Consider the following 27128-nt stretch of genomic DNA (forward strand, 5'->3'; position numbering starts at 1 on the left):
AGGGGTTTTTTTTGCAAGGCAAATGGGGTTAAGTGGCTTGCTCAAGGCCACACAGATCAATAATTATTAAGTGTCTGAGGTGGATTTGAACCCAGGTACTCCTGACTCCAGGGCCGGTGCTTTATCCACTGCGCTACCTAGCTGCCCACCATCTCTGAATCTTGTGATCCTATAGCTTACCCAGGATTATAAAGCTACTACAGCACCAAGACAAGCACTAAGTTATTTATCTAGCAATATGCCATATACTGAGGGGAAGTCCAACACAGATCAGAATCATTCCTTGTCCTCTTGCTACAGTATAGAGAGGGGGCAGAGTCAGGATTCTGATCCACTTCTGACTCTTATTCTGGTGATCTTTCCACAGCGTCACACTACCAAAGGTTGCCTTCCCTGTGCTTGGTTGACTCTCAAACTTGTTATGGTTTTAGCACAATTCTTTCTTCCTTGGGAAGAATTATACAGTAGAAAGATCATTGGAGTTAAAAATCAAAGTACCTAAGTTTAAATCTCAACTCTACTATTTACTATTGGGGCACATAATCTGTAGGGTCCTTTCCAATTCTAAATCTATGATACTATTAATCTAAGGCTAATGTTTGCCAGTGGAATTTCCCTTTTAATTTTCTTTCCACTGTTAATAAATCCTAGAATAACAAGTGTGAAGCTCAAAGGGACCTTGGGATTTATGGCATTTCATCTCAATTTGCAGATGAAGAAACTGAGGCACAGAGAAGTTATGTGATTTTCCCAGGATCACTCAGCTAGTGTCTAAGGTAGGATTCAAACCCAGTCTTTCTGATTTCAGGTCTAAGACCCTACCCAATATACCATGCTCCCTTCTAGTATATTTTCCTCTACCTGATTTATCTCCCTTTCACCAATTCTGTTTGTGAATAAATAATTTTTGAATGATTAATTTCCATAATGTGCTTAGATTTAATTAAATGCTTTTGTTGAAACTTTTTAAAATGACTAATACCTATTCTTTTTTTAAAGAGTTTTTTTTAGAGTTACTAAATACCACCTTAATCAAATATAACAATCAGCAAAAACATTATTTCTATGTCATAGCCTGGATTTAGAGAAACAAAAATGGGGAGGCAAGGGAGAGAGACAGAGAAAAAGAGAGTATGGGAGGCAGCTAAAGAGAGATATAAAAAGAAAGAAAAGGAACACGAGCCTGAAAAAGAAATGGAGATCTATCAAAATTTTATGGGAAGAACACTGGATCTGGAGGTAGAGAATTTGGGTTCGGCCCCTCCCCTGCTGTTTACTACCTGAATAGAATCTAGTCACTTCCTTAGTCTGAGCCTTAGGTTTCTCATCCTTCCAATAAGAGGATTGGAATAGATCTCAAAGATTCCTTCTAGCTCTAAGTTCTATGAGCCTCCATCTACCTGATATCACAGAAAGAGACTCAAAACACAGGAAAAGTGATGTGGGACAGAGGAGAGAAAGAACAACCCACAGAGAAAGAAATCCATAGTCCCATGCACACATAAATAGAGAAACCACTAGACATACCAACTCAAGACAGACACGTACATTTTAATGGAGCCAGATTCTTAGTGCTTTGAACATATTACAGCCTTGTGAATTTTCACAACTTGAGACATAAATGAGAATGCAAAGCTGTAACTAGGGCAGATTCACCGGGGTTCTCTGGGATTATATAAAGTCTTAGTATCTGCTGGTCAACCTGAATGAAATGGAGCCAAGTGGTAGAGGTTCCCCAGCCATGCCTTGGACTATCCCTTGAGAAAAGATAGTTTATTATCTCCAGTTTTATAGAAAGGGGAGCTATGGCACATTGAACTTAAATGAGATTTTAGGCATCATGGGGTTTAGTTTGAATCACAAAGAATAAAACCTATTCCGAGTGTTTGACAAATTGGATGATTCTGTTTCCTGTATACACAACATGCCTCTGTTCACGCTGTCTCCTCTGCCTGGCATGCCTTCTATTTCATCTCTGTCTGTGGAAGTTCAAACCATATTTTTTTTTAAATTGTATTTATCTTTTTAATTTATGGAATAAAACAAACATTTCCATAACATAGTTCAATAAAAAGATAACTAAACATGAAACTGCAAATCTACATTGTGCAACTTGCTATTCCTTTCAAATACACAACAAAATTTTTATGTAAATTTCTATTTTTCTCCTTCTCTCTCCCTTCCCATACCCTGCTCTAGAGATGTCTGCCTATGTTTTGGAGGCTAAGTTTGAATATAACATATATATATAGAAAATTAGAGGCTCATGTGTACAGAAAATGGAAGGAAGAGTGATTTAATGAAGGGTGAATATAAAACTGTGATATTGTCCTGTAAAAGAATATATTCAGGAGTGTAAAATCTCAGAATGATGTAAGGCTGGAGGGGAACATTAAAAACACACACACACACACACACACACACACACACACACACAATGTTTTTGCCTTCTTTTTATGTTTGTCTTATATTGGGATAAGGAAGAGAGTGAAAGAAAGTATAGGCTCACAAAGTCTTAAAGTTGGAAGAGACCATCCAGGGGGCACCTAGGTGGTGAGTGGATAGAAATCTGGCCTTATATACTTAATAATTACTCAGCTGTGTGATTTGGGGCAAGTCAACCCCACTGCTTTGAAAAACAAACAAACAAACAAACAAACAAAAGAGACCATACAAGTCTTCTGATCCAATGGTCAAGGGGAATTAAGAAACCAAACTATGGATGGAAAGTAGAACTGCCTAACTCATTTTTAACTTGTCTAAGAGAATGATCTTTGGAGTAGAAAGCAAAGACTTAAGATATGTAAGGAAATAGTAGAACTTAGTTAGTTTTGTTGAGTGCATGCTACTAAGCCTAGATGAACTTCATAACAAAATAATGAGAGAACTAGCTGATGGAATTGCTGAGCCATTGAGTGATGTTTGAAAGGATATAGAGAAGTGATTCAGGAATGGAGAAAGGTAAATATGCCAAAAGAGGAAAGAGAATGGAGTCTGAAAATTATAAGCCAGTGACCTTGACTTTGATTCCTTGTAAAATTCTAGGATATAATACTAAAGGGATAAATAGTGAACATCTAAAAATGGAAAAATTGGTCATGAAGAATCAGCATAGTTTCATCAAGAATAGGTCACACAAAACTACCTATAGTTCCTTTTTAATAACTATGATTAGATCATGGGAATGATATAAAAATGTAGATATATATCTACATAATACATATGACTTATGTTGTTTACCTATATTTAGCAAAGAATTAATTTCATGCTATTTCTGCAGAATAGATAGTGAGGTGTGGGTTAGCTCAACAATAGGATAGTTGAGTGGATTCAGACCTGGCTGAATGCCCAGACCAAAAGAATAGTGATTATTGGTTCAATGACAACTTAGAAGGAGGTCTTTAGTGTGGTATCTCAGGAAACTGTACTTGCCTTGTGCTTTTTAACAGTTTTATCTATGACTTGGATAAAGGCATAGATTGCATGTTAATCAAGTTTCCAGATGAAACAAAACTAGCAAGGATATCTAACATTTTGGATGGCAGAATAAAGAACCAAAAATTTTTGACCCGTTAGAACATGGGACTCAATTAAAAATGAAATTCAAAAGGGATTAATGTTCTATGCCTTACACTTAGGTTCAAAAAATCAACTTTGCAAGAACAAGATGGAAATGTGTGACTAGAAAGCAGTTCAAAAGACCTAGGGATTTTAGTGGAAGGATAATTCAATATGAGGCAGTTAAAAAAAGAATGTGACATTAGTTAATGTGATTGGAGGTATGTGTGATGTAATCATCCCCATGAAAAAGACTGAAGACTGCTATCAGAAGGGCATGATGATGTGTAATAGAAATACTTTGGTCTCTGATTTGAAGCAGGCAGAGAAATTCTGTACATGGCTCCAATAAGCTAATTCCATGGTAAAGAAATTTAATTGGCTGAAAAGCTGGAACTGAGATGAATTCAAAAGGCTTAGTCAGACAAGGCCTCTTTCTGGATTTGACTCTTCCCTCCAGATGATTAGAGTTATCCAACACTGGAATATTTGCCTTGGGAGATAGAACCTTCTCACAGAAGGTCTTCAATCAAAGGAAGTTTTAGAAAGAAATTTAGAAAGAATTCTTGTGCAGGTACATGGTGAACTTTAGAGAGTCCTTCCACCTCTGAGATTCTATAAAATGAGGTAATTGGACCAGATGAACTAGATTTCCTCTAAACCTAGGGATCCATCATTCTGTATAAGTATTCCCTTCTTTATTTAGCTTTTGCAATTTGTTTATACTTTTCTGATGGCACTTCTTTCTGCTCTATAATAGTTATTTATCAATATCTTAATTTCCTTAGTAAATTATAAACTCCTTGAAAGCAGAGATTGGCTTCATTTTTATATCTCTCCTTTAGAACTTTTCATATAGTATGTAAAGCAAATATTTGTTTAGTTAATTGATTAATTGAACTGATTGATTGAAACTGTTTTCATAGGCAGGGTCTTTACTACAAGCATCTGAAAGGCAGACCTAGGTGATCTGGGTAAGAGAGAAAAGAAAGGCACTGCTTGTTCTATATGCATGGCTTTCTAACCTTTTTGAACATAAGGATCCATTTTTTTCATGCAAAATTTTTTTCTCATATTAAAAATATCCCAATGTGCCAAATGATTACAGGTTTCGATTCCTATTCCCTTTATGGGTAAAAAAGAAAGCAATACAGAGAAAGAGCATTATTTTTGAACAATGAGTTGTTCAGCATTGTGTCAAGTAGCTGCTGAAACTCATTTAAAATAATCAGTGGACAAATTTATTGAACATCCATAAGGCAGTATTCTAAAAGCAGTGGGAGATACAAAGTCCTTGCCCTGAAATAGCTGATAATCATATACATATTAAAAATAATCGATAGTATTGACCCTATATTAAAGATTGTCATTCATTTAATAAACTTTTACTAAGTGCTTTCTATTTGCAGAGGATTATAGATGTTCTCTTCAAAGACTGAGATAAGTAGTGTTCCTGTCTTCTTCAAATGGCAGTGTATTGGGGAGAATAGGATGCAATTTATGTTATCTACAACTATAGCTAAACAGTGCTACAGGAGGTCAAAGGAAGGAGAGATCAATACAGACTTGGTTCATCATAGAGAAGGCTCTATGGAAAACTCAGGATTTCACCTGGACCTTGAAGGACAAACAAAGAAGGAGGGAGTACAGTTCAGGTTGAGGAAATGAAAACTCTTTGAGGTCAGGGACTATGTTGTTATTGTTGTTTTCATAGAATCACGGAGTTTAAGATACTCAAAGGTTATGAAGTCTGATCCATAGCTGACGTCCAGGAATGGGGATGAGGGAGACATGATCATGGGGGAAATCAAGGCACCTCTTTACAAACAAAATCAGTGCATATGGAATGGTAGAAAAACTGCAGGTGGAAAAGGCTATTTGCATCAGATATTTTGGATGGAATCCTGATGTCCAAGAGAGGTAGATAAACTTGTGAGGAGGAGCCCAATGGATAGGTAATCAGAAGAGATGAATAAACTGCTTTTAGAGAAGATGAGAAATTGGAAACTAACAATTTTATCAGGGATGATAAATGGTAAGTATTTCAGCAGCTGTGGCATGGTAGGTACATTAATGTGCTGTCGGTGAAGCTGTGAATTGTTCCAATCTTTTTGGAGAATGGTTTAGAATTTTGCAAGAGATTATTGATCTATTTTTGCCCTTTAACCCAACTAATTCTCTGCTGGGCATGTATTCCAAGGAAATCTGAGAGAGAGAGAAAAGGGTTCTATATATACCAAAATATTTGTAGCAATACTTTTTGTAGAAGCAAAATTCTGTAAATAAAATGGAACAAATTGTGAGATAAAAGATCTACAGAATCTTGTACCATGGAAGTGATGAGTGAACAGAATTAAGAGAAACATGTGAAGACATATGAACTGATGCAGAGTGAAGAAAGCTGGATGATGTGCACAATGACTACTTTGATAGAAATGAAAATAATAATGAAAGATAGCTTATCTCGGACTAAGTGTGATATCTAATAATTATTCTGAAGAGTAGAAGATGAAATATTCTTTACTCCTCTTGGTAGATGGTGGGAAATAGAGAGGATTATGGATGTCATACATGGCATGTGTTGACAGAAATAGTTGCAATATAAGTGGGTTTTATTCAGTTGTTTTTCTTTGTTACAAAGGAAGATTCTAGAGGTGAAGGGATATAAAAGAAACAATAACAAGCACTTATACAAAGATTATATTGTTTTCAAAGCACTTTCCTCACACTAACCCTGTGAAAATAGGTAATAAAAAGTATGAGTATGTCTTTTGACTACTGAAGAAACTGGGATTCTGAATTGAGCATTTTCCCATTTTAAAATTAAGACTACTACTAATTCACATGATCACAGGTTTAGAGCTAGAAGGGACCTCTAGAGGTTTAATCCCTTCATTTCAGAGTTTAGCAAAATGAGATTTAGGAAATGTAAAAGCTTTATGCAAGGTAAAGTCAGTTTGTCAGCATCAGAGGTAACACTCAAATCCAGATTCTCTGACTCCAGAGTCTCTGTTCACTGTAACAGTCTATGGCTTAACTGGACATTTTTGTTTGTTACCTAAGACTACCCATCTCCAAATTTAAATGAAGTAAAGAACAAAAATGTACTACTATTTGAACTAATTGAATAAATAAAAGAACCAGTCAAAAACAAACCCTCCACGACAGCAAAATTTCTTGGCATAATGTTATACTTGCAGTAACAATTTTATTCAGATAAAATATGAAAAGATGTGCATAAACGATTATTCCTTTGGGGAAACAGCACTCTACTATGACAGAAAGGATCTAGAGATCTTAGTGGAATTCAAGTTGTCAATGTAAAACCTTAATTAAGGATGTGGATATGAATCTGAGATATAATTTTAAAATAATTTAAATATAATTTAAAAATAAATCACTCAACTATTCATCCCCAGAGAAAGAGCTGATGATGACTTAATATAAACCAAAGCATCCTTTTTTAAACTTAATCTTTCTTAACTTTTTTTTTGGGGGGGGGTTATGTTTTTCTTTACAACATGACTATTATAGAATATACTTTTTAACTCATATCAAATTGCTTTCTTTCTCAATGAGGGGGCATGGGGTCGGAAGAAGGAACTCAAATTTGAGACTCAAAGTTTTAAAGATGAATGTTAAAACCTGTTTTTACATGTAACTGGGGAAAAATAAAATAATAAACTTTTTTTAAAAAGAAAAAAAGGGGGCAGCTAGGTGGTGCAGTAGATAGAGCACTGGACCTGGAGTCAGGAGTACCTGAGTTCAAATCTGGCCTCAGACACTTAATAATTACCTAGCTGTGTGGCCTTGGGCAAGCCATTTGCCTTGCAAAAACTAAAAAAAACAATCACTCTTGACAAGTGTTCATACAACTTACATATAAAGAGTATTATACTTTTACTAAATTTTTCCTTATATCAAGCCAAAATCTGAGTCTCTGTAACTGTCACTCATTACTCTATCACTCCTACTTTGTTTAAACTTAAAGGGCCAAAAAAACCAAGTTTAATACCTCTGAAAGTTTTACTATTTGAAGATAACTATACTCTCCCAACTATCTTCTCTTGATTAATAGTTAGCAAACATTAATTGTCTACTAAATTCTAAGCACTATACTAAGCTCCAGGTATATAAATAAAAAACAATCCCTGCTCTCAAGGAGCTTAGAAAGTTGAAAAGAAGGGAAGAGGTGCTCCAGAAGGTCTTTGATCTTGGAGAAGTCCCAAAGTTGTGAATCAGGTGAGAAATGAGATAACTGAACTGAGCTCTCTCCTGCAATGGAGGTTTGGTCTTCATGGCCCCACCCTTCAATCAGAAAGGCCGAGGGTAGAGAGGAGATGGAACAGCCAAGGCTGATGAGATCTGATAGGATGATAAGATTATCCCAATAATGAGCTTCCTGGGACATTGTAGAGAAGACAGAGTAGTCTCCAAGACACAGGAGCCTTCTTTTTCTCTCTCATACTTCCTTGGAGTTACATGTCCAGTAGGGAGTTGGTTGGATTAAAGGGCATAAGCAGCTCTTCTCTCTTCTCTAGCATAACCAGCCTCCATTTTTCAACCAATTCTTTTTTTTTAGAAGTTACTTTCAGGGGTGGCTAGGTGGCATAGTGGATAAAGCACCCACCTTGGAGTCAGGAGTACCTGGGTTCAAATCCAGGCTCAGACACTTAGTAATTACCTAGCTGTGTGGCCTTGGGCAAGCCACTTAACCCCATTTGCCTTACAAAAAAAAAAAACAAACAAACCTAAAAAAAAAAGAAGTTACTTTCTCTTTGTTTGATTTTTTTTTCCAGGGAAACATGCATTTTACAGTACCTGTAAACACATCAATATGTTTACACTGATTTGTGAACTCAGTACATTATTCAACCAATTCTAATACAGTATCATTTCCAGTCTTCTTATAATCTTGATCATCATCCTTTGGATAGCCTCCTGCTTGCTAATGTCTTTCCTAAAATGTAGTGACCAAAAGTAAATATAGTAGTCTTGATATGGTTTGAACTAGAAACTAGCAGCTTTCTTTCTTATTTCTATTTCCAACCCATGTACAAAACCTTGTTGGGTTGGCAAAGAATAAATGGACACAACTCTCAGTCTTTGCCTCCTTGTTGTTCCTCTACACAAGACACTTCATCTCCATTCATTCACTCATTCCTTTATCCATGCATCCATCCATCTTTGTTAAGATATTCACCTAACCTGGCAGTCATACTTCTTGCTCATATCCCCAAATAACAGCTATTACCCTTGAGTTTTGGGGATAGTCTGTAGGTAGCTACTTTTTAAAACTCATGAACCTTCATTGAGGTGCCTCACTTTAAGAGATAGTCAGTAGACATTTAATTCTTAGAAAAGACATCTGCTAAAAATACCTATAAAACATTCTCCCTTCCAAGCCTGCCTTTTAATCTCCCACAAATACACAAAGTATTTGGGAGAAAAATAGGTACAAGTTTAAGAGTATAATAGTATAATAGGATCAGGTATGACTAAGGCAAAATACACCTCCTGATACTGATCTCTGAGTACCATGTCTCTTGTTAGGTGGGCTGCTCAGCTGGGCTCCCAAGATCTGTTCCTTTCTGCAGGTTGACTCTGAAGTGCCAAAACTATATATATATTGAGTCCAGAGCTGGTTCTCTTTTTTAACTGCAAGAAGTCCTGTTCCATGAAACTACTTCCTTCCTTAAATGACAGTTTTTCTGTATCCCTGTTTGACTGGAATGTGTATCTCTACTTTCATTCTATCATGGCAACTATTGGCTTCTGCCTCAGACATCTCTAATTCTTGAACTTTTCTCAACTGTTTCAAAATAGATGGGCTATGATTTTTAAGGCTTGCCCTGGGATGAGGAGAATAGCCAATCATTGTTTGTCCAATAATACTGCACTCTTCTGATTCAGAGAGACGTTCATACTCTGTAAAGGAATAACAGAATAATAGCTTGTCGACACATTATAGCACTGAGACTATATCAGCTGAAGTGGGAATGGAAGCATAAGTTCTGAGTTGGAAGGGAATTCTGAAATCATCTAGTTTAACTTATGCATGAATAAGACTGAGTCTTCCCCATAATATTCCTGACAAGTAGTTACCCAGTCTATTACAGCTAGCATTTATGTAGCGATTCAAAGTTTACAAAGTGCTATACATGTTATCTCATTTGATTCCCATAATCCTGTAAGACAGGTGCTATTATTATTCCCATTTAACATATGAAGAAACCAAAGCACAGGGAGATTCAATGATTTAGTCTTCTGACTCCAAGGACTCTATTCACCAAGGCACATATATGCCTCAAAACAGAACTTTTATTTGTAACAAATTGCAACAGCTAACATTTATATATATTATTTTAAGGTTTGCAGAGGACTTTACATTTATCATCACATTTGATTCTCATAACAACCTTGGGAGTAGCCAATATCATTTCCATTTTATATGTGAAAAAATATGTTTTTCAGGGGTTAAGTCAAGAAGCATTTATTAAGTTCCTGCTATGTGCTTGGTGGTAAAGTGGAGAGAACCCCGGATGTGGAGTCAGGAAGACCTGAGTTCAAAACTAGATGCAGTAATAGCTATGTGACCCTGGGTAAGCCATTTAACCTGTTTGCCTCAACTGTAAAATGAGTGAGAAAGAAATGGTAAGTCGTTCTAGTGTCTTTGCTAAGAAAATTTCAAATGGGGTCATGAAGACTTGGACACTACTGAAACTATTAAACAACTACAAAATGTGCTTGTTCCTGTGCTAAGTGCCGTGAGTACAAAAAAAAAGACAAAAAAAATACCTATTTTCAAAGAACTCACAGTTTAATGAGAAAGACAACCTTGTACACGTAAGACATATAGAGAATAACTTGGAGATCATTAACAGAGGGAAGGCACTACCATTAAGAATGATTAAGGGGACAGCTAGGTTGCTCAATGGATAGAGCACCGGCCTTGGAGTCAGGAGTAGCTGAGTTCAAATCCAGATCAGACACTTAATAATTATCTAGCCATGTGGCCTTGAGCAAGTCACTTAACCCCATTGCCTTGCCCCCCAAAAAATGGTTAAGCAAGGTTTCTTGAAGGTAGGATTTTAACTGGGACTTGAAGGCAGTCAGGGAAGCCAAGGTGAGAAAATGAATTCCCTATGGGGGTATAGTCAGAGAGTACAGACATGGACCATCTGATGGTGCCCATTGAACTGTATCTCAGAATATGTGGAGGTGAGTAAGGGATGGATGTCCAGGTTATGAAGGGATTTGAATACCTAGAGTCTTCCAGTTATTATCTGAGGCAGCATTTGAACTCAGGTTTTCCTGATTCCAAGACCAGCAGTTTGTGTACTGAACTGCCTAAATATCTCCTTAAAGGACCTTTAGTGATGGGGAACACAAGAGCTCCTGGGACCATTTCACTTTTGGCCGACTCTAATGGTTAGGAAGTTTTTCACAAGGTTAGAATCATGGAATCTGCTAAGCAGAAGGAGCTTCAGAGGTTGTCTAGTCTAACCTGTCCCTAAACAAGAATCCTCCTTTCAGTTTTCCCCACAGATGGTTATCATGCCTCTTTTGGACCAGCTCCAGTAGGAGGAAACCCACTTGAGAAGAGGTAAGAAATTGTACGAAATAAACACTAGGTGGAAGTCAAAAGTATATTACATTATGATTCATTGAATCACATTTAGGATTGCCTGACCTTGAGCAAATTAGTCTATTCTGTTGTCAATTTCTTCTTCTGTAACATGAAGGGGCTGGTCCGGAAGACCCAACTGTCCCTTCCAGATCTAAATGCCACGATCCTAGAGAGCGTGAACGAAGTAGACCTAGTGCAGTCCTCTCACTTATTTGACAGACGATCAACTGGAGAGAGATAATATGGCCACGGTCACAGAGTTTCATAAGAGGACCAGGACCAGAACACCATCCAAAATACAGTGTGCCTTCCCGATTTCTAAATGCAGAGAGCTCACTTCTTGCTTGGATGATGAAAGCTTCACGAAGAAAATGGTGATTTGAGTTAATTACTGAAGGGCAACATTGGAGCCAGTTATTGAAGGACAAATGTGGGAATTATTCCAGAGTTGGGAGAAAAGGAGGACATTTCAAGGAAAGGAAATTAAGCAAAAGGCTGGAATATACAATACTAGGTAGAAGGTGAAAGTACTTTGGGAATTAGGAGTGCAATTTGGCTGGAGGTTAGGGTGGGTAGAGGGAAGATAAGAGAGAAAAAGGTTGGGCTGAAATGTGGGAGCCAGAATAAATTGAGGGGAAACCTCAGCGTAAAGGTGGTTTGTTTTTTTAAATGATCAAAGGGTTCTCAGACACCCTTCCTTTTAGTTTGAGGAAAGTGAGCTTATTTCTTAGTTGCAAACCACAGCTTGAAAAAAAATGCAAAAAAAGTAGTTTGTTTTAAAACTCCAGTTAGACTTTCCCTTTTAGTTTCATTCATTCAAGTCACCTTTATTAAGCGCCCACTAAATACAAAACATCTCTCAGTCTAGTCCTTCTTTCCCTTTCCCTCTTTAACCCCGTCCTTTCACTATTAAGGCGACACGGAGTGTTTCAGTCTCACCCCTCTTTCCCTTCTTCTCTCGCTCCCCCTTTTCCCCTGCACCTCTCGGACCTTTTCATTCCTTTCATTTATTCAGCTCACCTATATTAGGCGCCCACTCCGGAGAGGGCAGGCTACGGCGTTCCGTCCTCATTTTTCCTTTTCCTTCCTCCCCCCCCTGGTCCTTTCCTTCATCCGGCGACCCCACCCCACTCCCCCCACCCCTTTTACATCCCCCAGTCTTAAGTGTCGGCTCCCCCCTCCCCATTTGGTCTCGCTCCCCGGGGTCCTTGGCTCTTTCGTTCATTCATTCATTCATTCATTCAAGGAGCTCTGATCAAGCGCTTCCTCGGGACCCCCCCCCCCCCCGGCCCCTCTGCCCCGGCTCTCCGCACCCCTCTCCCCGGGACCTTCGGGGCCGCCGGTCCCGGGCTCCAGGGCGACCCTCGGGCGGGAGCCGGGCCCGGGAGGCGCGCGGGGCACTTTCCCGGGGCGCCCCCGCCCCTCCCCCCGCCCCTCCCCCTCCTTTCCGCTTCCCCGCGCCCCTCCCCCGCCCCGCTCATCCGTGCCATCGGCGCTCGATTGCACGCGGACTCCCCTCTCCTCGGCTCCCGCGGCCCTGCTCCGGGTCCGGGCGCCCCGGCTCCGCTCCCGCCGCCGCCTCTCCTCCGGCGCAACTTTTGCCGAGCCCCGCGGCGCCCGCAGACATGCGGAGCTGAGCGCGCGGGGGATTGGCCGCGCCCCCTCCCCTCCCTCCCTCCCCCCCGGGGGCCCCGCCTCGGGGGGCCCCCGCGGCCGCCCGCCCCCCGGGCCCGCCCGCCGCCCCGGCCGCCCCGGGCCTCCGCTCGCCGCTCCCTGGTCCTCCCTTCCCGGCCCCGGCCCCGGCCCGGCCCCGGCCCCGGCCCCGGCCCCGGCCCCCGGCCCCGGCCCGCGCCGCTTTGCATGGCCAGCATCCAGGGGGCGGCCGGCCTGCCCCCCGCCCCTCCCCCCCCTCCCCGGAGGAGCCAGGCGGTGATGCGGGAGCGGGCGGCCCCCGGCGGCGGCGGCGGCGCGGAGAGCCCAGGCGGACCAGACCCAGGCTCAAGATGGCAGATTCCGACTGAGTTTGGGGGGGCCGACGTCTCGCTTCGCTTTCTCCTCTCCGTTGCCATGAATAACGGACATCCTGGCCCCGATGGCCCCCATGTACGAAGGTAAGCGGGCGGCCGCTCCGGCCTTTCTCCCAGCCCAGCACCCCCGCACCCCAGCGCCGGCCGCCGGCTCCCCCACGTCCCTTCTCTTCCTCCTCCTGAGATTACGCCCCCTCCCCCACCGCGTTCTGTCCGCGCTCCCCCCTTGGTCTGTCCGGGAGACCCCCCCCACCGATCCGCGCCCCCTTTTTGTCCGAGCGCCCCCCCGGATCTGCTCACGCGCCCCAATCTGACCGATCGCCCCCTCCCCCGATCCGCTCACGCGTCCCCATCCGTCCTGGCGCCCCCGATCTGCACCCGCGCCCCTATCCATTCGAGCGCCCCCCTCCCTCCCGGCGCCCCCTTATCTGCCTACGCGCCCCCCATCTGCCCGCACGCCCCCCTCCACGTCTCATTCAACTGCTCTACACCCCCACTCCCCAACACACACGCCCCTTCACCTCCTCCGTCCCTTTAATAGCTCTTCAACCTCTAACCCCAGTGCAGCCCCCCCTTTCTCTCCTGCCTCCCCATCCCAACCTAGATAGGAACCAAGACCTGAAATTCAACCTGATTTTATTTCCAAGGTGGTGGTGGTGGTGGTGGTGGGGTGTTACTGCTTCAAGGGAAAGGAGATTTATGGCTCTGTTTGTATTTATTATTTCTAATAAATAAAGGTGATGTGGTTTGGCCCTCATCCCCCTAAATTTCCGAGAGAATGATCTTTCCACTTGCTTATTTTTCTCTTAACCCGCCCCCCCCCCCCCGATTCCCAACTAGGCTTCGTCACCTCTTTCTGTCCCACGTCCCCCCCCCCCCCTTTTCCCCTGCTGTTCGCCTGAGTTACACATTTGGGGGGGGGTTGCTTCCCGAGCTGGGCGGTGAAAGGGGGAGATAGGTGGGAAAAGTCCTGTTTCAGTTCTAGGCAGAACAATGAAACAGACCAGAATCTCCCTGCATTAGCGTGTGGGAGAGGAATGGAGTTAGCATTTCCTCGCGGGGTGGGCAGTGAGAGCTTAATCGGGTCTAGGGAGAACTGCATTGTGCACCTTCTCCGACGTTGGGTCTTTTACCGATGAACTGTTTTGAGGGGGAAAGAGGAAAATATAAAATGGAAAAATAAAATCTCTTTTTCCTTTCCTTTCTCTTTTTTCTCCCCTCGATCTTATATCAGTTTCTGTCACCTTCCAGCCAGGAATCAGAGAAGAATCAACTTAGTTTTTTACCCACTTTCGGGTTGTGTATGTGTGTGTATGTCTCTGTGTGTGTGTGTGTGTGTGTGTGTGTGTGTGTGTGTGTGTGTGTGTGTGTGTGTTTTAAGATATGTGTAGAATGGATTTAAATAAAACTATGCTGAGTTCTAAATCATCATAATTTATAGTGTTAATTTTTTTTCCTTATGAAATCCTTGTGAAACTACAGTATTACAGATTTGGCAAAAATCCATCCTGCTCTATTTCTCTTTCTTAAGATATAGTGGCAAATGAGGGGGTTAAAGGGTATGCCTGAACCAGAGGAAAGACAAGAAAGGAAATTTTAATCCTTTATGTAAATCTAGGGGATAGTCAGTATGAGGGTAACAGGGAAAGCATTAATACTTTTATCTTTGCTGTGAGAGACTGATTAAAAAAACTTATCTGAAAAGAAAATCTGTTATTAGTTCTAGGACTCTAAATGAACTAGGTTTCTGGATGGAATAAAGTTGCCAGTCAGACTCTGGATAACAAGGCTGTAAATAACCTATGGACTGTAAATATTTTTTTTCAGACTCTCTTAGAAACAAAGGGGCTGTTTAGAAGGCAACACACAGAGAGATGTTATTCCAGGGGCTTTCCTCTTTGATTCTGAAGAACACAAGGTCCATTTAGTCCTTTGAAAAACAAAACAAAATTTCTGATCCTGCTGTAAAACAGAATTGAATATCCCACGAGGCTATGTGGACAATCTATGAAGATGCTATGTACAGTATTTATTGTTGATCTGTATTTATGGAAAAGGGGCCATAGTCAATGCTAGAACTGTCTGGAGTGTTAAAATGAAACAATTTTCTCTTTATTAAGTACCTCCTTGAGACTCCCTCTGCTGGACACTCAGGGAGAGTATTAGAGAAGGGACTTGTCATTGAATTTAAAATTGTAGAAAACAGATTGTGTATGTATATTAGGATATGTTTTGTCAACCTTTCAATAAAAGTATATATTTTTGACTAAATAAGATGCTCAGGAAATGGAGAAATAATTTTAACTACAGTGGAAAGCTGGGCTTCCTCGTTTTTGCTAATGTATTTGTGAACCAACTCTTCTCATGATGTAGTTATATTTATGTTCATAGGCCATTTGCCCCCCTCCCAAATTTCCTTTTAATGAGCCTCAAGATGAGCCTAACTTTTTTAGTTTGGAGGGAAAGGTGGATGGGAGAGAATTCCTTTACTCTCCCACTGTGCCTGCTTGTCTTGAGTCCTGACTTATATCATCTTTTGTTGTTTCAACCCAGTTTCCTTATAAACTACATCTGTGCTCTTCCTTCGTTGCTAAAGTAATTCCTAATGTATTTTTTTTCCTACAGCAAGTTTGTCCCTGTAGTAGTAGAGTAACTATTTAACTTCCATTCAAACCTCTTTTTTTTCCTTTACCCCTCTCCTAGTTTATTCTAGTTTCAGGATCATTCTGCTAGAAAGTCCAGGGTTTGGTCTTTGTGAAGGAGACTGTCAATTGTGCTGGATTATGCAATGATTCTTTAATGGGGACAGATGTCCACTATAGTCAGGGATTATGTATCAGTAGTGCTTATATTTACTTACTGGCCTAATGCTTCCAGGTCTCCAAAGATGAGTTTGTAGCCTTCTTTTTCTCCTGTATAGAATGATTTATATGAAAATATTACCAATATATGTGCCTTAAATGAGAATTTAAAAAATTTTTTTGTAGTATACATACAGTGAAAAGTGATTTCTAATGTGCTTGGATCCCATTAGACATTGAGAGTTTGAATATTGTATTCAGAGGAACAGGAAACTGGCATACATAGGCTTTTTAAGCACAAATTCAGCAGTGACTATATCTCCTAATGGTTGATCTTTTCATGTTTTAAATTGCAATGAAGTTTCCTTGGTTTGGAAACAGTAAAAAGGAAGACCAGTCTGAATAAGTGAAAAGTCTGAGTTGTAGAATGTTTATAAAGAAATGAAATTACATTACTTTCAGTTATCTCCAATAATAGGAACTAATAATGGTTAAGATAGAGTTTGAAATAGAGTTTTTTATTGGATTTACTTTAAAGATAGTTAAGACTGGCCTATAAATAACCCTATTTGAAAGCCGATTATATTCTTAAACTTCTTTCACATTCATTCTCCTTATTCCATTTTATTTACATAACAAATTTGCATAGCCAACCTTTTGAAAAATATTTATATGTAATTCAAGTTAGGTAAACATCAATAGAGCCCAGGTCTAAATTATCCTGAGTTCTGAATCACTGGGGTCTAAATTCCAAATTAATTAGGATTTAGTGGCCTTTAAATGTGACTTACTTGCAAACACAGACATGTGAAGAGAACTCTAAACAAAAATTCATAAAAAAAGAAATGCTGAAATCTAGATGAATTTGAAGAAGACTCAAGAATCAATTTTGAATCCATCCTACATTAAAGGGAACTGATAATTTCATTTCATTCACCTTGGGCAGTGAAACTGGGTTAGTTTTTTAAAAAATTCTGATGATTTCATTTTTGTTCTAAAATTGTTCTATACTCCACAAAATAAAAACTCCCAAATATTTTGAAATCAACAATAATACTTAAATTATGAATCATCCTGATTCTCCACTTATATATCTGGAATGTGTACAATTGCACCCACGTAGAAGACAAGTACCTTTTTTGTATTTTACCTTTCCAGGTTCTCTTATTTGCATTGAGCTCATGCTGATCAGTATTATTCAGAGAATCATAACTCCTTGGCAGCTGGCTTCAAGTTTGTTTTTTTTTTTTTTTTTAATGTCACCTTAAGAGTAGCTTTGAACACATCTGAGTAGGAGTGGTATAATAAATAGTCAGGCTCCGAGTCAGCAGGACCTGGGTCTAAGTCCTATCCTGTTTCTGGTAGATGCCAACCCTGTAACTCTGAACAAGTCACTTAACCTTTCAGTGTCCCAGGCAACTTTCTTTCATTCTTTTTTTTTTTTTTGAGGCATTTGAGATTATGAGACTTTCCCAGGGTCACACAATTAGTAACTGTCAGAAGCTTGATTTGAGCAAAGGTTCTTCTGACTCCAGGGCCAGTGTTTTATCCACTACATCACCTAATTGCCCTCAGAGAACTTGTGAAGACTCTAAGTTGTAGAGCGGTTTGCTTTCCAGGTGTTCCCTGTCCCAATAAAATCACAAATAGTGCTTCAAATAAAAGGAAGAAAATCACTGAGCAGAAGTTGAGAGTCTACTACTCATAGAATTACCTAATCAAAGGACATTAGATTTGAGAGGACCTCAGAGGTCATCTAGTATCTACTTCCTCAAAGCATGAAACCTGGCCATCATATCCCCTTTATGACCTCCAGGAGATTGCTACTCCCTCAGGTAGCCCATTTCATTTTAGAGAGCTCAAGAAAATTTTCCTTAAGTTAAACTTTCCCCATAGCTGAAACTACTTTTCTTGGGAAAGGACTTATAGGCATAATAACTATGGTGCAGGGCCTTTCACTTAAATATGACAGTAAGGCCTACAAATCCTGACCAAAGTTGTCATTGTGTCATCCTCCATAGTACCAATCCTTGGAGAATATCCCTATTTTAGGTTCAGGCACACTTTCTCCCTGACCCACAATCAGAGAATCAGTTTCATTATACCTTAAAACTAAATCTTCCTCCAGAACCAAGATGTGGTGCTATATCTTGTTGCTTCTGATGCCCATTAATCATGTATTTTTTTAAATCCTTTGCCTCATAACAAAAATAATGCATTTTCAGTTTAATACTGAAATAATTTTACAGTATAGTACTGTTATTATTTCCATTTCACAGGTGGACAAACTGAGGCTTAGAAAGGTTATGATGGCTCTTAAAAGGTTCAACAGCTATTAATTTTTTTAAGATGGGATTTGAACCCAAGTCTGCTTGACTTTAAGTCCTGAAACCTATATATTATTCCGTTCTTTTCTCTTGCCTTAGAAAACTTGTTTTGTGTGGAACATAAGAAGGAATGATGGTAAAGAAGATCATTTACATCAATACTAGCATTTTAAGACTAATGAATAGATTTTTAAAAATTATTTTTCTTATGTTACTATAAACCTTGCCTGTGGTTCTAGTTTTACAGGGAAATTTCATTTTGTAACTTAGTGGCTACCAGAACAGGAGGAATATTAAAGCCATCAGATTATTTCTGAATTTTTGAATAGGTCCAGAGTTATCATTCATTTTTTTATTCATAAATTAAGCATTTATTAAATACCTCTTTGTGCAAAGCATCGCTAGGATCTAGAGAAGTTACGAGAAATGCTTTGGAGATGGGACCTTCCCTCATGGTCATCTAGCAGATCTCTCACCTGTATAGGGGATTCCACATTGAAGAACAAGAACCTAATACTTATTCTGTGACATAAAGGATAGAGAGCTGTCCTTGGGGTCAGGAGGATCTGACCTTAAATATATAATTGGCAGACAGAGTGACCTTATAACCCCTCCAGGATCCAGGAAACTCTCAAACTTAAATGGTCCAACAGGTGCTGGTCTGAACTGGTAGAAGGAGTTTTCTTTACTAATGAAATTACAGGTCTATACCAAATTTTTTTTTAAATTAAATCTAGAGCATAGGAAAACTATTTCTATCCAAAGGGAAACTAGAATCATTGAATCTTTGAGTTGGAAGTAGTACCCCATTTTCATATAATTATTTAAGGTTTGCAAAACATTTTTTTTATCCCAGAGATTGTACAAGTGTCATTGTCCCCATGTTGCAGATGAGGATACCGAAGTGAAAAATAGTTAAGTGATATAATCCAACATTACAAAGTGGTCAGAGTTGTCATTTAAATCCTGGTATCCCCAATTCAGTGTTACCAAAGTTATTTATTAATTCAACAAAAATGTATTGTGTCTGGTATATGCAAAACTAAGAGAGTAAAGGAGGTCAGATACCAATGCCAATGTATATAATATTTCAAATTATACTTGTGTGGTGAAGAATGCTTAAGAAAGTTCTTTTTGAGGTTTGAAAAATAAAATTGGTACTTGTTGAGAAATGCTTCCTGGATGAGATGGTGTTCAATTAGGCTTTGAAGGATGAGTAGGAAAGGGGGTGGGGTGGGGATGGAGGAGGACATCACTCTCAGATTGTATAACTCTGCTTCTTTACCTTGATCGGGTTGCTGGTGTTTTGTTGTCTGTCCCAAATCTTTCATGTTTATATGGAGAACAGCCAGTCTTTCCATTAACATGTCCCTGGTGTTTCTGTTACAGAGATTGCTTTGGACTAGATAAATCTTGAATGTGACCCAGAATAGTACATATGTGAATATACTTCACATCGTTTAAAATAAAAATACATTTCTGATATGTATATGTTGCCATTGAGAATCTTTATCTTGCTTTTAGTATAGAAACATTATGGACCAAGTTCAATATGTTCACAGATGAATTTTATGTAACTGTTTTTGAATGCCATACTGTTTTTAGGTCATGTTGACTGACTGACTATAAACTTTAGGTAATTTTCTGTTATTTGCAATGGTATAATTTAAAGTCATCCAGTAATATTAATTGAAAATCTATCTACTGTATGCATAGTGCTATCAGTATTTACAAAGGAAATAGAAAACTGAATCTCTATCCCTAAATAGCACAGAAATTTACAGCTGGAAAAGGACCTCAGTAGATATTGTATCCAGCCCTCTGCCATTAGGCAGGTACAATTCAATTAGCAAACAATTTTTATGAATGTCTAAATGGGCTGTGACAGATCAGTTAGTGTTATCTCTTTTTGAAGATCTCCAGGAATGAAGAATCTGTAACACCCTTGATCATCCATTCCAGTATTATATTACATAGACAAGAAGGTCTTACAACCTACCTGAAATATCACCTGTTAGGTTTCAAACCCATTTCCTCTTGTTTAATCTCTCCTAAAAGCTTCCATAGGCCTTTTAGCTTTGACTACTTCAGACTAAGCAACCCCATTTCCCTCAGCCTTTTCTCAAAATCTATTTTCTAGCCTTTTAATCATTACTCACTATTTTCTGAATGCTCTCTCCAATTTGTCCATCTCCATTTAAAATGATGGTAATCCAAACTGTGAAAATTCCTTCATAATAATCTTTGCATTTCAGTTTCCCTGGGAAGAATTACTTCCCAACACTTACACTTCATTCTCTTCTTAATTGATCTTAAAAATATTATTAGCTTTTTTTTAGGAGTATGAGCAGTAGGCCTTCATTGCTGACTCATATTCAGTTTGTGCTGCTTTTGACCTGAACCTTTTTTTTCTTACTTATAACTCCCTCATATTGTGTTTGTCTTAACTTAGTCTTCTAAGTGAGTCACTTTGTACTTGACCCTCTTGATCATTTTGAATTTTAATTTTACCTTTCCACACATTAGGCATATTATTAATGTTGTACAATCAGCATATCTGATCAGTATTATCTGGATGGTATCATCCCAGTCATTAGTACAACTTTTTATAAAACAGGCCCAAGGAATGTCTCCCTGTATGTATGTTTCTGAGGTTGTTGGTGATAGCAATAATAACGATAATAATTTATATGAATTATTCACTTGACTGCCTATAAAGCACTTTCTTTACAAAAACCTCATGAGGTAGTTAGTGAAAGTATTGTTATTTACTTTTCACAGATGAGGAATCTGAATTCATGAGAGGTTAAGTAACTTGTCTAGGGTTACCCAGCTAGAAATATCAGAACCAGGTTTGGACTACAGGTGTTTCTGAATACAACATGAGTATCCTTTCTCCCTTACTATGAAACTTTGCATGATTCTGAATCAAAATATAATGGGGTAGATAAGAGAGAAAGGTATAATATGGGAGGACAATAATATTTCACTTATCTGAAGGTTATATTTCCTGTAGCCCCAATCTTCTGGAAAAGTACTTAATAAAGAAACTTATAAAAAATTTGTGAGCTTTAAGTGGGAAGAAAATAGCTGAGAAACTGAAGATTATAAATGATTTAGTTGGTTTGCTTATCAGAAGGAGATGAAATCGTACTAACTAGCAATGATTATACGCTCCAATCCTCTTTGGTATAAAACTTGAAAATCAAAGGGAAGCAACCCTGAAAAAATAGCCATGAAAGCTAACAGAGAGAGAAAAAGAAAAGTAAAAAAGAAAATACAAAAGTGACAAACTATAGAAGCAGTGATGGAGAGTAAAATAAATAAACAACTAACATTTATGTAGTTCTTTAAGGTTTATAATATGTTTTACAGATATTTGTACCTAAGAGTTTTATTCACATTTTGTAAATGAGGAAACTGAGACCAAATGTTTATAGTTATGCTTTTTTTTTAAGGTTTTTGCAAGGCAATACAAGGTCATACAGCTAGGTAACTATTAAGTGTCTGAGGCTGGATTTGAACTCAGGTACTCCTAACTCCAGGGCCAGTGCTCTATCCACTGTGCCACCTAGCTACCCCTTTTTAAAATTTTTTATTTATTTAAGGCAGTGGAGTGAAGTGACTTGCTCAAGGTCACACCGCTAGGCAATTATTAGGTGTCTGAGGCCCGATTTGAACTCAGGTAGTCCTGACTTCAGGGCCGGTGCTCTATCCACTGTGCCACCTAGCTGCCCTAGGAAACAATAGTTATGTATACAGTGAGGAAAAGATCTGGGACTCAAAGTTTAGCAATCTTTTTTTCCTGTACCACACTGTCTTTAGCATAGGACTTTCCTTGCCACTATCATTGCCTGCTATTCAATTCTCTCATTACTATTTCTGATTTAGAGGGTTGGAAGGGACCTTGAAATTCAACTAGTTAATTCCTCTAGATTAGAAATAGTGATGATGGTGATGAATAAACAATGACTGTGGTGAAGAAAGTCAGTAGGGAAAACCTTTGGCTATAAGAACATAACATAAAAATTATAGCATCTCTCCAGCACAGGCAAGCAGCTCCCTACATTTAGGGAACTTCAGAGGGCATCACTGTATTTTGATAGTGCTACATTGTTACCAGTTGATATATAGTCCACTTTTACTGTAGGATAGGCTGGGCTTACAGTAGTTTGTAAAGAAGGAATATAATAAAGTTAAATGTATTATAAAATTCATATGGATTCTAAAAGGTAGAAGTCAGAAGTAAGAAGACAATTTTCTTAATATTGAAAGATCTGTATATAACTTCAAAAGGGGAGCATAGGAAAATGTGATGGATTAGGAAAGAATTCATTTATATTCTATAAAAATCAAACCTCAGTAAGGACAATTGGGAAAATTTTTGAAGATTTGAAATCAAATAAAATTAACGAACAGTTCTTTGTATATTGGAAAATTAGTTATAAATAAGTGGTTCTGGATAAAAGATCACAGAGTTTCCCTGTTTCTGACCAATGCTAACTGAAAAGGCAAAAAGATGTTTATAGCAAATGCCCTTGGGAGTCTTATGGATCTTTTGATGGATGGCTTTTGTATTCCAAGTAAGATCTTAGAGCCATAAAATTTAGAACAGGAAAAAATTTTAAAGATTATTTTGCAGAACAGGAAAATAAGACCAGAGCAGCCAAATCAGTTGCTGAAGGCAGGGCAATAGAAACCTAGGCAGAACTGGTGGAAGGGGGGGGAAAGCCCAATAAAGAATGAGGGCACACAAAGGTTTGTGTGGTTTGATGGTATTTCTGAACATAATCTATCCTTTGAATTGTTATATGCAGATGAAATGAATCTACTGATGATGCTTGCTACAAACTCTACTGTAGCAAGAGTTACATTTAAATAGCATAGAGACAACTTGACTATTCTGGCCAGTACAAAGGCTTTGGATATCTGAACATTTAATCATTCTAGAGTGTTAAAAGTGTCACACATTTACCTGTTATTTACAAAATGTGAGCTAATTTATAGATAGAAAATCGCTCTATCTTCTCTTTAGAGAAAAAATCCATTCCCAACTATAGATATGTTGGAGGACCATGAAGCTATTTTGTTTCTTGACAATTGCAGAGTTCCTCCGGAGGAAGTTAGTGCTTGGTAACATTTTTACCATCTTCCTGATAACTTTGTTACTTTGTTCATTTGATTCATGTCTGATGATCATAATAGGAATGGTTATTACTGAAGAGATTTCATGAGGACATTAATGTATCATAAAGTACTATGTACAGTTTTAGCACTATAACATTGTAAATGCAATTTGTAAATGTATTTATGTCCAGAATTATATTCATATACTGAGATGGGCTTGGAAAAATTGTGAACTATTATTTGCAGATGTATTATCCTCTAATTTGTAGGCTTTTGAATAAACTCTTCCTAAAATACCAGAACATAGATTATTGAAATGCTCAGGATACTCTTTCATTTCCCATCCACAAATTTAATGAAAATGCCAAGAAGAATGAATTGAAGCTGATAAAAGGAATGCTGTTAATGATATAGAAGTAATATTCTGAATAATTAAGGTTTTGAAAGTTGCCAATAAGTTAAAGTTCATTTCTATAAATCAAAATGAAGACTAAATAGAAAATCATTTTATCCAAAAAGAAGGGTGAGAAAAATACTTGAGGAAAAATCTGCTTCAGATTTTGATTTATTGAAAAACAGTAATATTTTACTGCCCTAGAGGTCATACAGAAACCCAATATTCTCTTTACCTTTTTGAGAGGGGGAAAAACCCCCCAAAACAAATTTCAATCAAGAACTTTTTTTTTTAAGAAAGTAATATCTAGGGACAGTTCTTAGGATTCAAACTATGCCTCTATACCATTTCCAGCTCAGCATAATTGTTGATAATTATAGTGATGGTTCATAATCATGTTAAACATGTTATACTATTATATTTTTTACTGAGGAAAGAAATTGTTTGATAAATGCTTTTTAAAAAGTTCATTAACTAAAACAACCAGCTGTTACACAACACCAAACTAAGTTCCTAAAGTATTAGACTTCAGGTATCAGGAAAATTCATATATATGGAATACTTTGCTCCTGCAGATGCTCAAAAAAAAAAGAGTTGTTAATGAGTATAGAAGTACAAATGATAAGAGTTGGGAGTCTAATTCTTTTGGTCTGTTTTGGAAATGAGGGAAAGCCATACATATATGATATTAAGTAGATTTACTTGAACGAATAAACTAGAATGTAGTTAGGAGATAAGAATAATTAAGTCACTTGAATCTGTAGAATTTTCATTTAAATGAAGAGGAATTTATTTTTTTAAAAGGAGAATGGAAGGATCAAAATGATAGTTGAAGGTGATGGTTGCTTCAGTATTAGAACATCTTGTATAATGAGGTTAGAGACTTGGGGAAACTAGCAAAGCTTTAAGCAGTAGTTAAGGAGTTTAGAGCCTAGGCATTATCTCCATCAGGTTAATGTGGCTGTATTAGAAATCCTATCATACTAATTAATTTGTAAGGACTTTTTAGAAAAATTGTGTCTTTAAAAAGAATTAGAAAATTTTACATAAAGGTGTGTGTGTTTGTGTGCATGTGTGTGCTCACAAGCACACACACACAAATATTATATTCCCCTAAACACAAGATATGACTTTACAAGGCTATAACTACCAGCTGGAGCTACAGGCTAATGATTAACTTGGGGTTTCCATAGATAGCTCATTTTTTTCTCTTTTAACAATATGGAAAATATATAGAAAAGAAAGACAGTAAAATTGAAATTGATCTCTCGAGTTCTACATCTAAACAAGTCACTACCTAACTTAATCTCCTGAATATTCTAGGGAAAGAACCCACAGACAACCTCAGTTCCAGTTTTTCAAATCCTTTCTAAAGGTTTTGGTTCATGTTGTCAAAGTGCAGGGGAGATCAGTTGTTAAGGACAGGAAAGAAACCAGTATTGTGGGTGGAGCATTTAATTATTAAATAAATGTTTTGAGAGACTGGTTTTCCAGCATCTACTTTTTATTTATAATTTTACTGTTTATGTGAGCTGGAAGAACCACCATGATTCCCAGACCTAGCATTTTCTTTCTCAATATGTATAACATTTTATCTATCCAGTGCTTTTGTAAAGCCTCTTTGGAATAACTATAGCAGGGATGACTGATCTTTTTTTTTAAAACATGCACACAGAAATACTGACATCATAGATGAAAACGTGAACTTTCAGACTAGTAAAGCAAAAATAAACAGGACACTGGAGAAGCTGGTGCAATGATGCCTTGATGCCTTGATTTCACTTCCTGTGAATAATATAACTAGTATCCTGTGGTTGCTTCATTGACTTCAGTTCCTTTCTCTCTCCTCTGACCTATATGACTGCTATATAATGGATAACTGAAAGAGACTGAAATATTTCCTATAGTCTGCTAGAATAGTTCAGCAAGTGGTTAGAACCCTCTAATTTATAAACTAATGGATAGATTAAAGGGAGTCAGATTAGCTAGTTGAGATATTATGGTGTGACTGTTATAAGCACAATTTCTCTCTTGTCTTTCTATGTACTAGGGAATAAAAAAGATTTTTTTAAAACAAATATTGTTTCATTTGGTCCTCCCTGGGAAGTAGGGCTATTATTAATCATCCTCACTTTATAGTTGAAGAAAGTGAAGCAAATAGAAATTAAATGATTTGCTGGATTTGAATTGAGTTCTTCCTGACTGGGCCCAGTGCTGTAAGCCACTATACCACTACTTTCCTTAATATTACATAGTACCTGCCTCCCCCTCTGCATATGTAATCATATGGTTTCACTTACTAAAAACCATGTAACTTCTTACTCATCTCTACCACTCTGCTTCTTTGAGCTTGTATAGCTATGACCCTCTCTTTTGTATGTGTCTTATTTGGGTTTGAAGATGTGGATGCATCCACATTGATATGATATTGATATATACACATTGTCAGTTAAAAGCATACAATGTTTTTATTTCCTTAAGGAATGCTAATGACTTTTAATAAGTTAGAATAAAACTATTTAAACCAGGCTTAATTTATTTGTTGTCAAAAAAAAAAACCCTATCTAAATATGCTACATTTTTAGGTAAAAAACTTAAGAAAGCTACTACAGAGTATGTTTGCTTTTGATGACATATATATACATATGTATAAATATATCATAAAATAGGAATGTCACCTTCTAATCTAGGGTTTTTTTACCTGTGATATGTAAACTCCATTTTGATATAATTGGTTTTCTTTGTAATATTATATATTTTGTGCAATTAAAAAACTCATTCTAAGAAGAGATCCTCACTGCTGAAAGGAAACATACAAAACATGACATATAAAAGATTGAATCTCTGTTCATTTTAGTATTTAAGGCAAAACTGATAAACTCTTTGAAACAAACCATGAATTTTATTTGGGGGGTCAATATTGTTAGAATGGGAGTGTCATATAATTAGGGAGGCAGTTGTGGTATAATGGAAAAGAACTGATCTGGAGTCAGAAAACTTTTTTTGGGGGGGCAAGCCCCTTAATCCCTCTAAGTCTCAGTTTCCTTCTCTCTAAAATGAATTAGATGACAAAGTTTTTTTCTAGCTCTAAATCTATGATGCAGTATCTAAAAGAACTCCAAATTGCAATAGTAAACTTTGTTGAACTACTGATTATAGTTCATCTTGAGGCGGCTAGATGGTGCAGTGGATAGAGCACCAGCCCTGGAGTCAGGACTACCTGAGTTCAAATCCGGCCTCAGACACTTAATAATTACCTAGCTG

The 27128-nt window shown here is 38.1% G+C and overlaps 1 protein-coding gene across 8 annotated transcripts in view; it reads left to right on the plus strand.

Annotated features, from left to right (window-relative positions):
* Positions 1–13126: 13126 nt before the first annotated feature.
* The window catches only part of HIPK2 (homeodomain interacting protein kinase 2), a 240281-nt gene continuing 226279 nt past the window's right edge, over positions 13127–27128 (plus strand). For all 8 annotated transcript variants that reach the window (XM_074193565.1, XM_074193563.1, XM_074193564.1 and 5 more), the window contains exon 1: positions 13127–13299. Coding sequence is in view for 7 of the 8 variants with exons in the window: in XM_074193563.1 (XP_074049664.1) it covers positions 13281–13299 (19 nt within the window). In the remaining variant the exon portion in view is untranslated. The remainder of the gene's footprint in view (positions 13300–27128) is intronic.

Source organism: Macrotis lagotis, chromosome 7 (assembly GCF_037893015.1).
Source record: "Macrotis lagotis isolate mMagLag1 chromosome 7, bilby.v1.9.chrom.fasta, whole genome shotgun sequence".
Classification (NCBI taxonomy): Eukaryota; Metazoa; Chordata; class Mammalia; order Peramelemorphia; family Peramelidae; genus Macrotis; species Macrotis lagotis.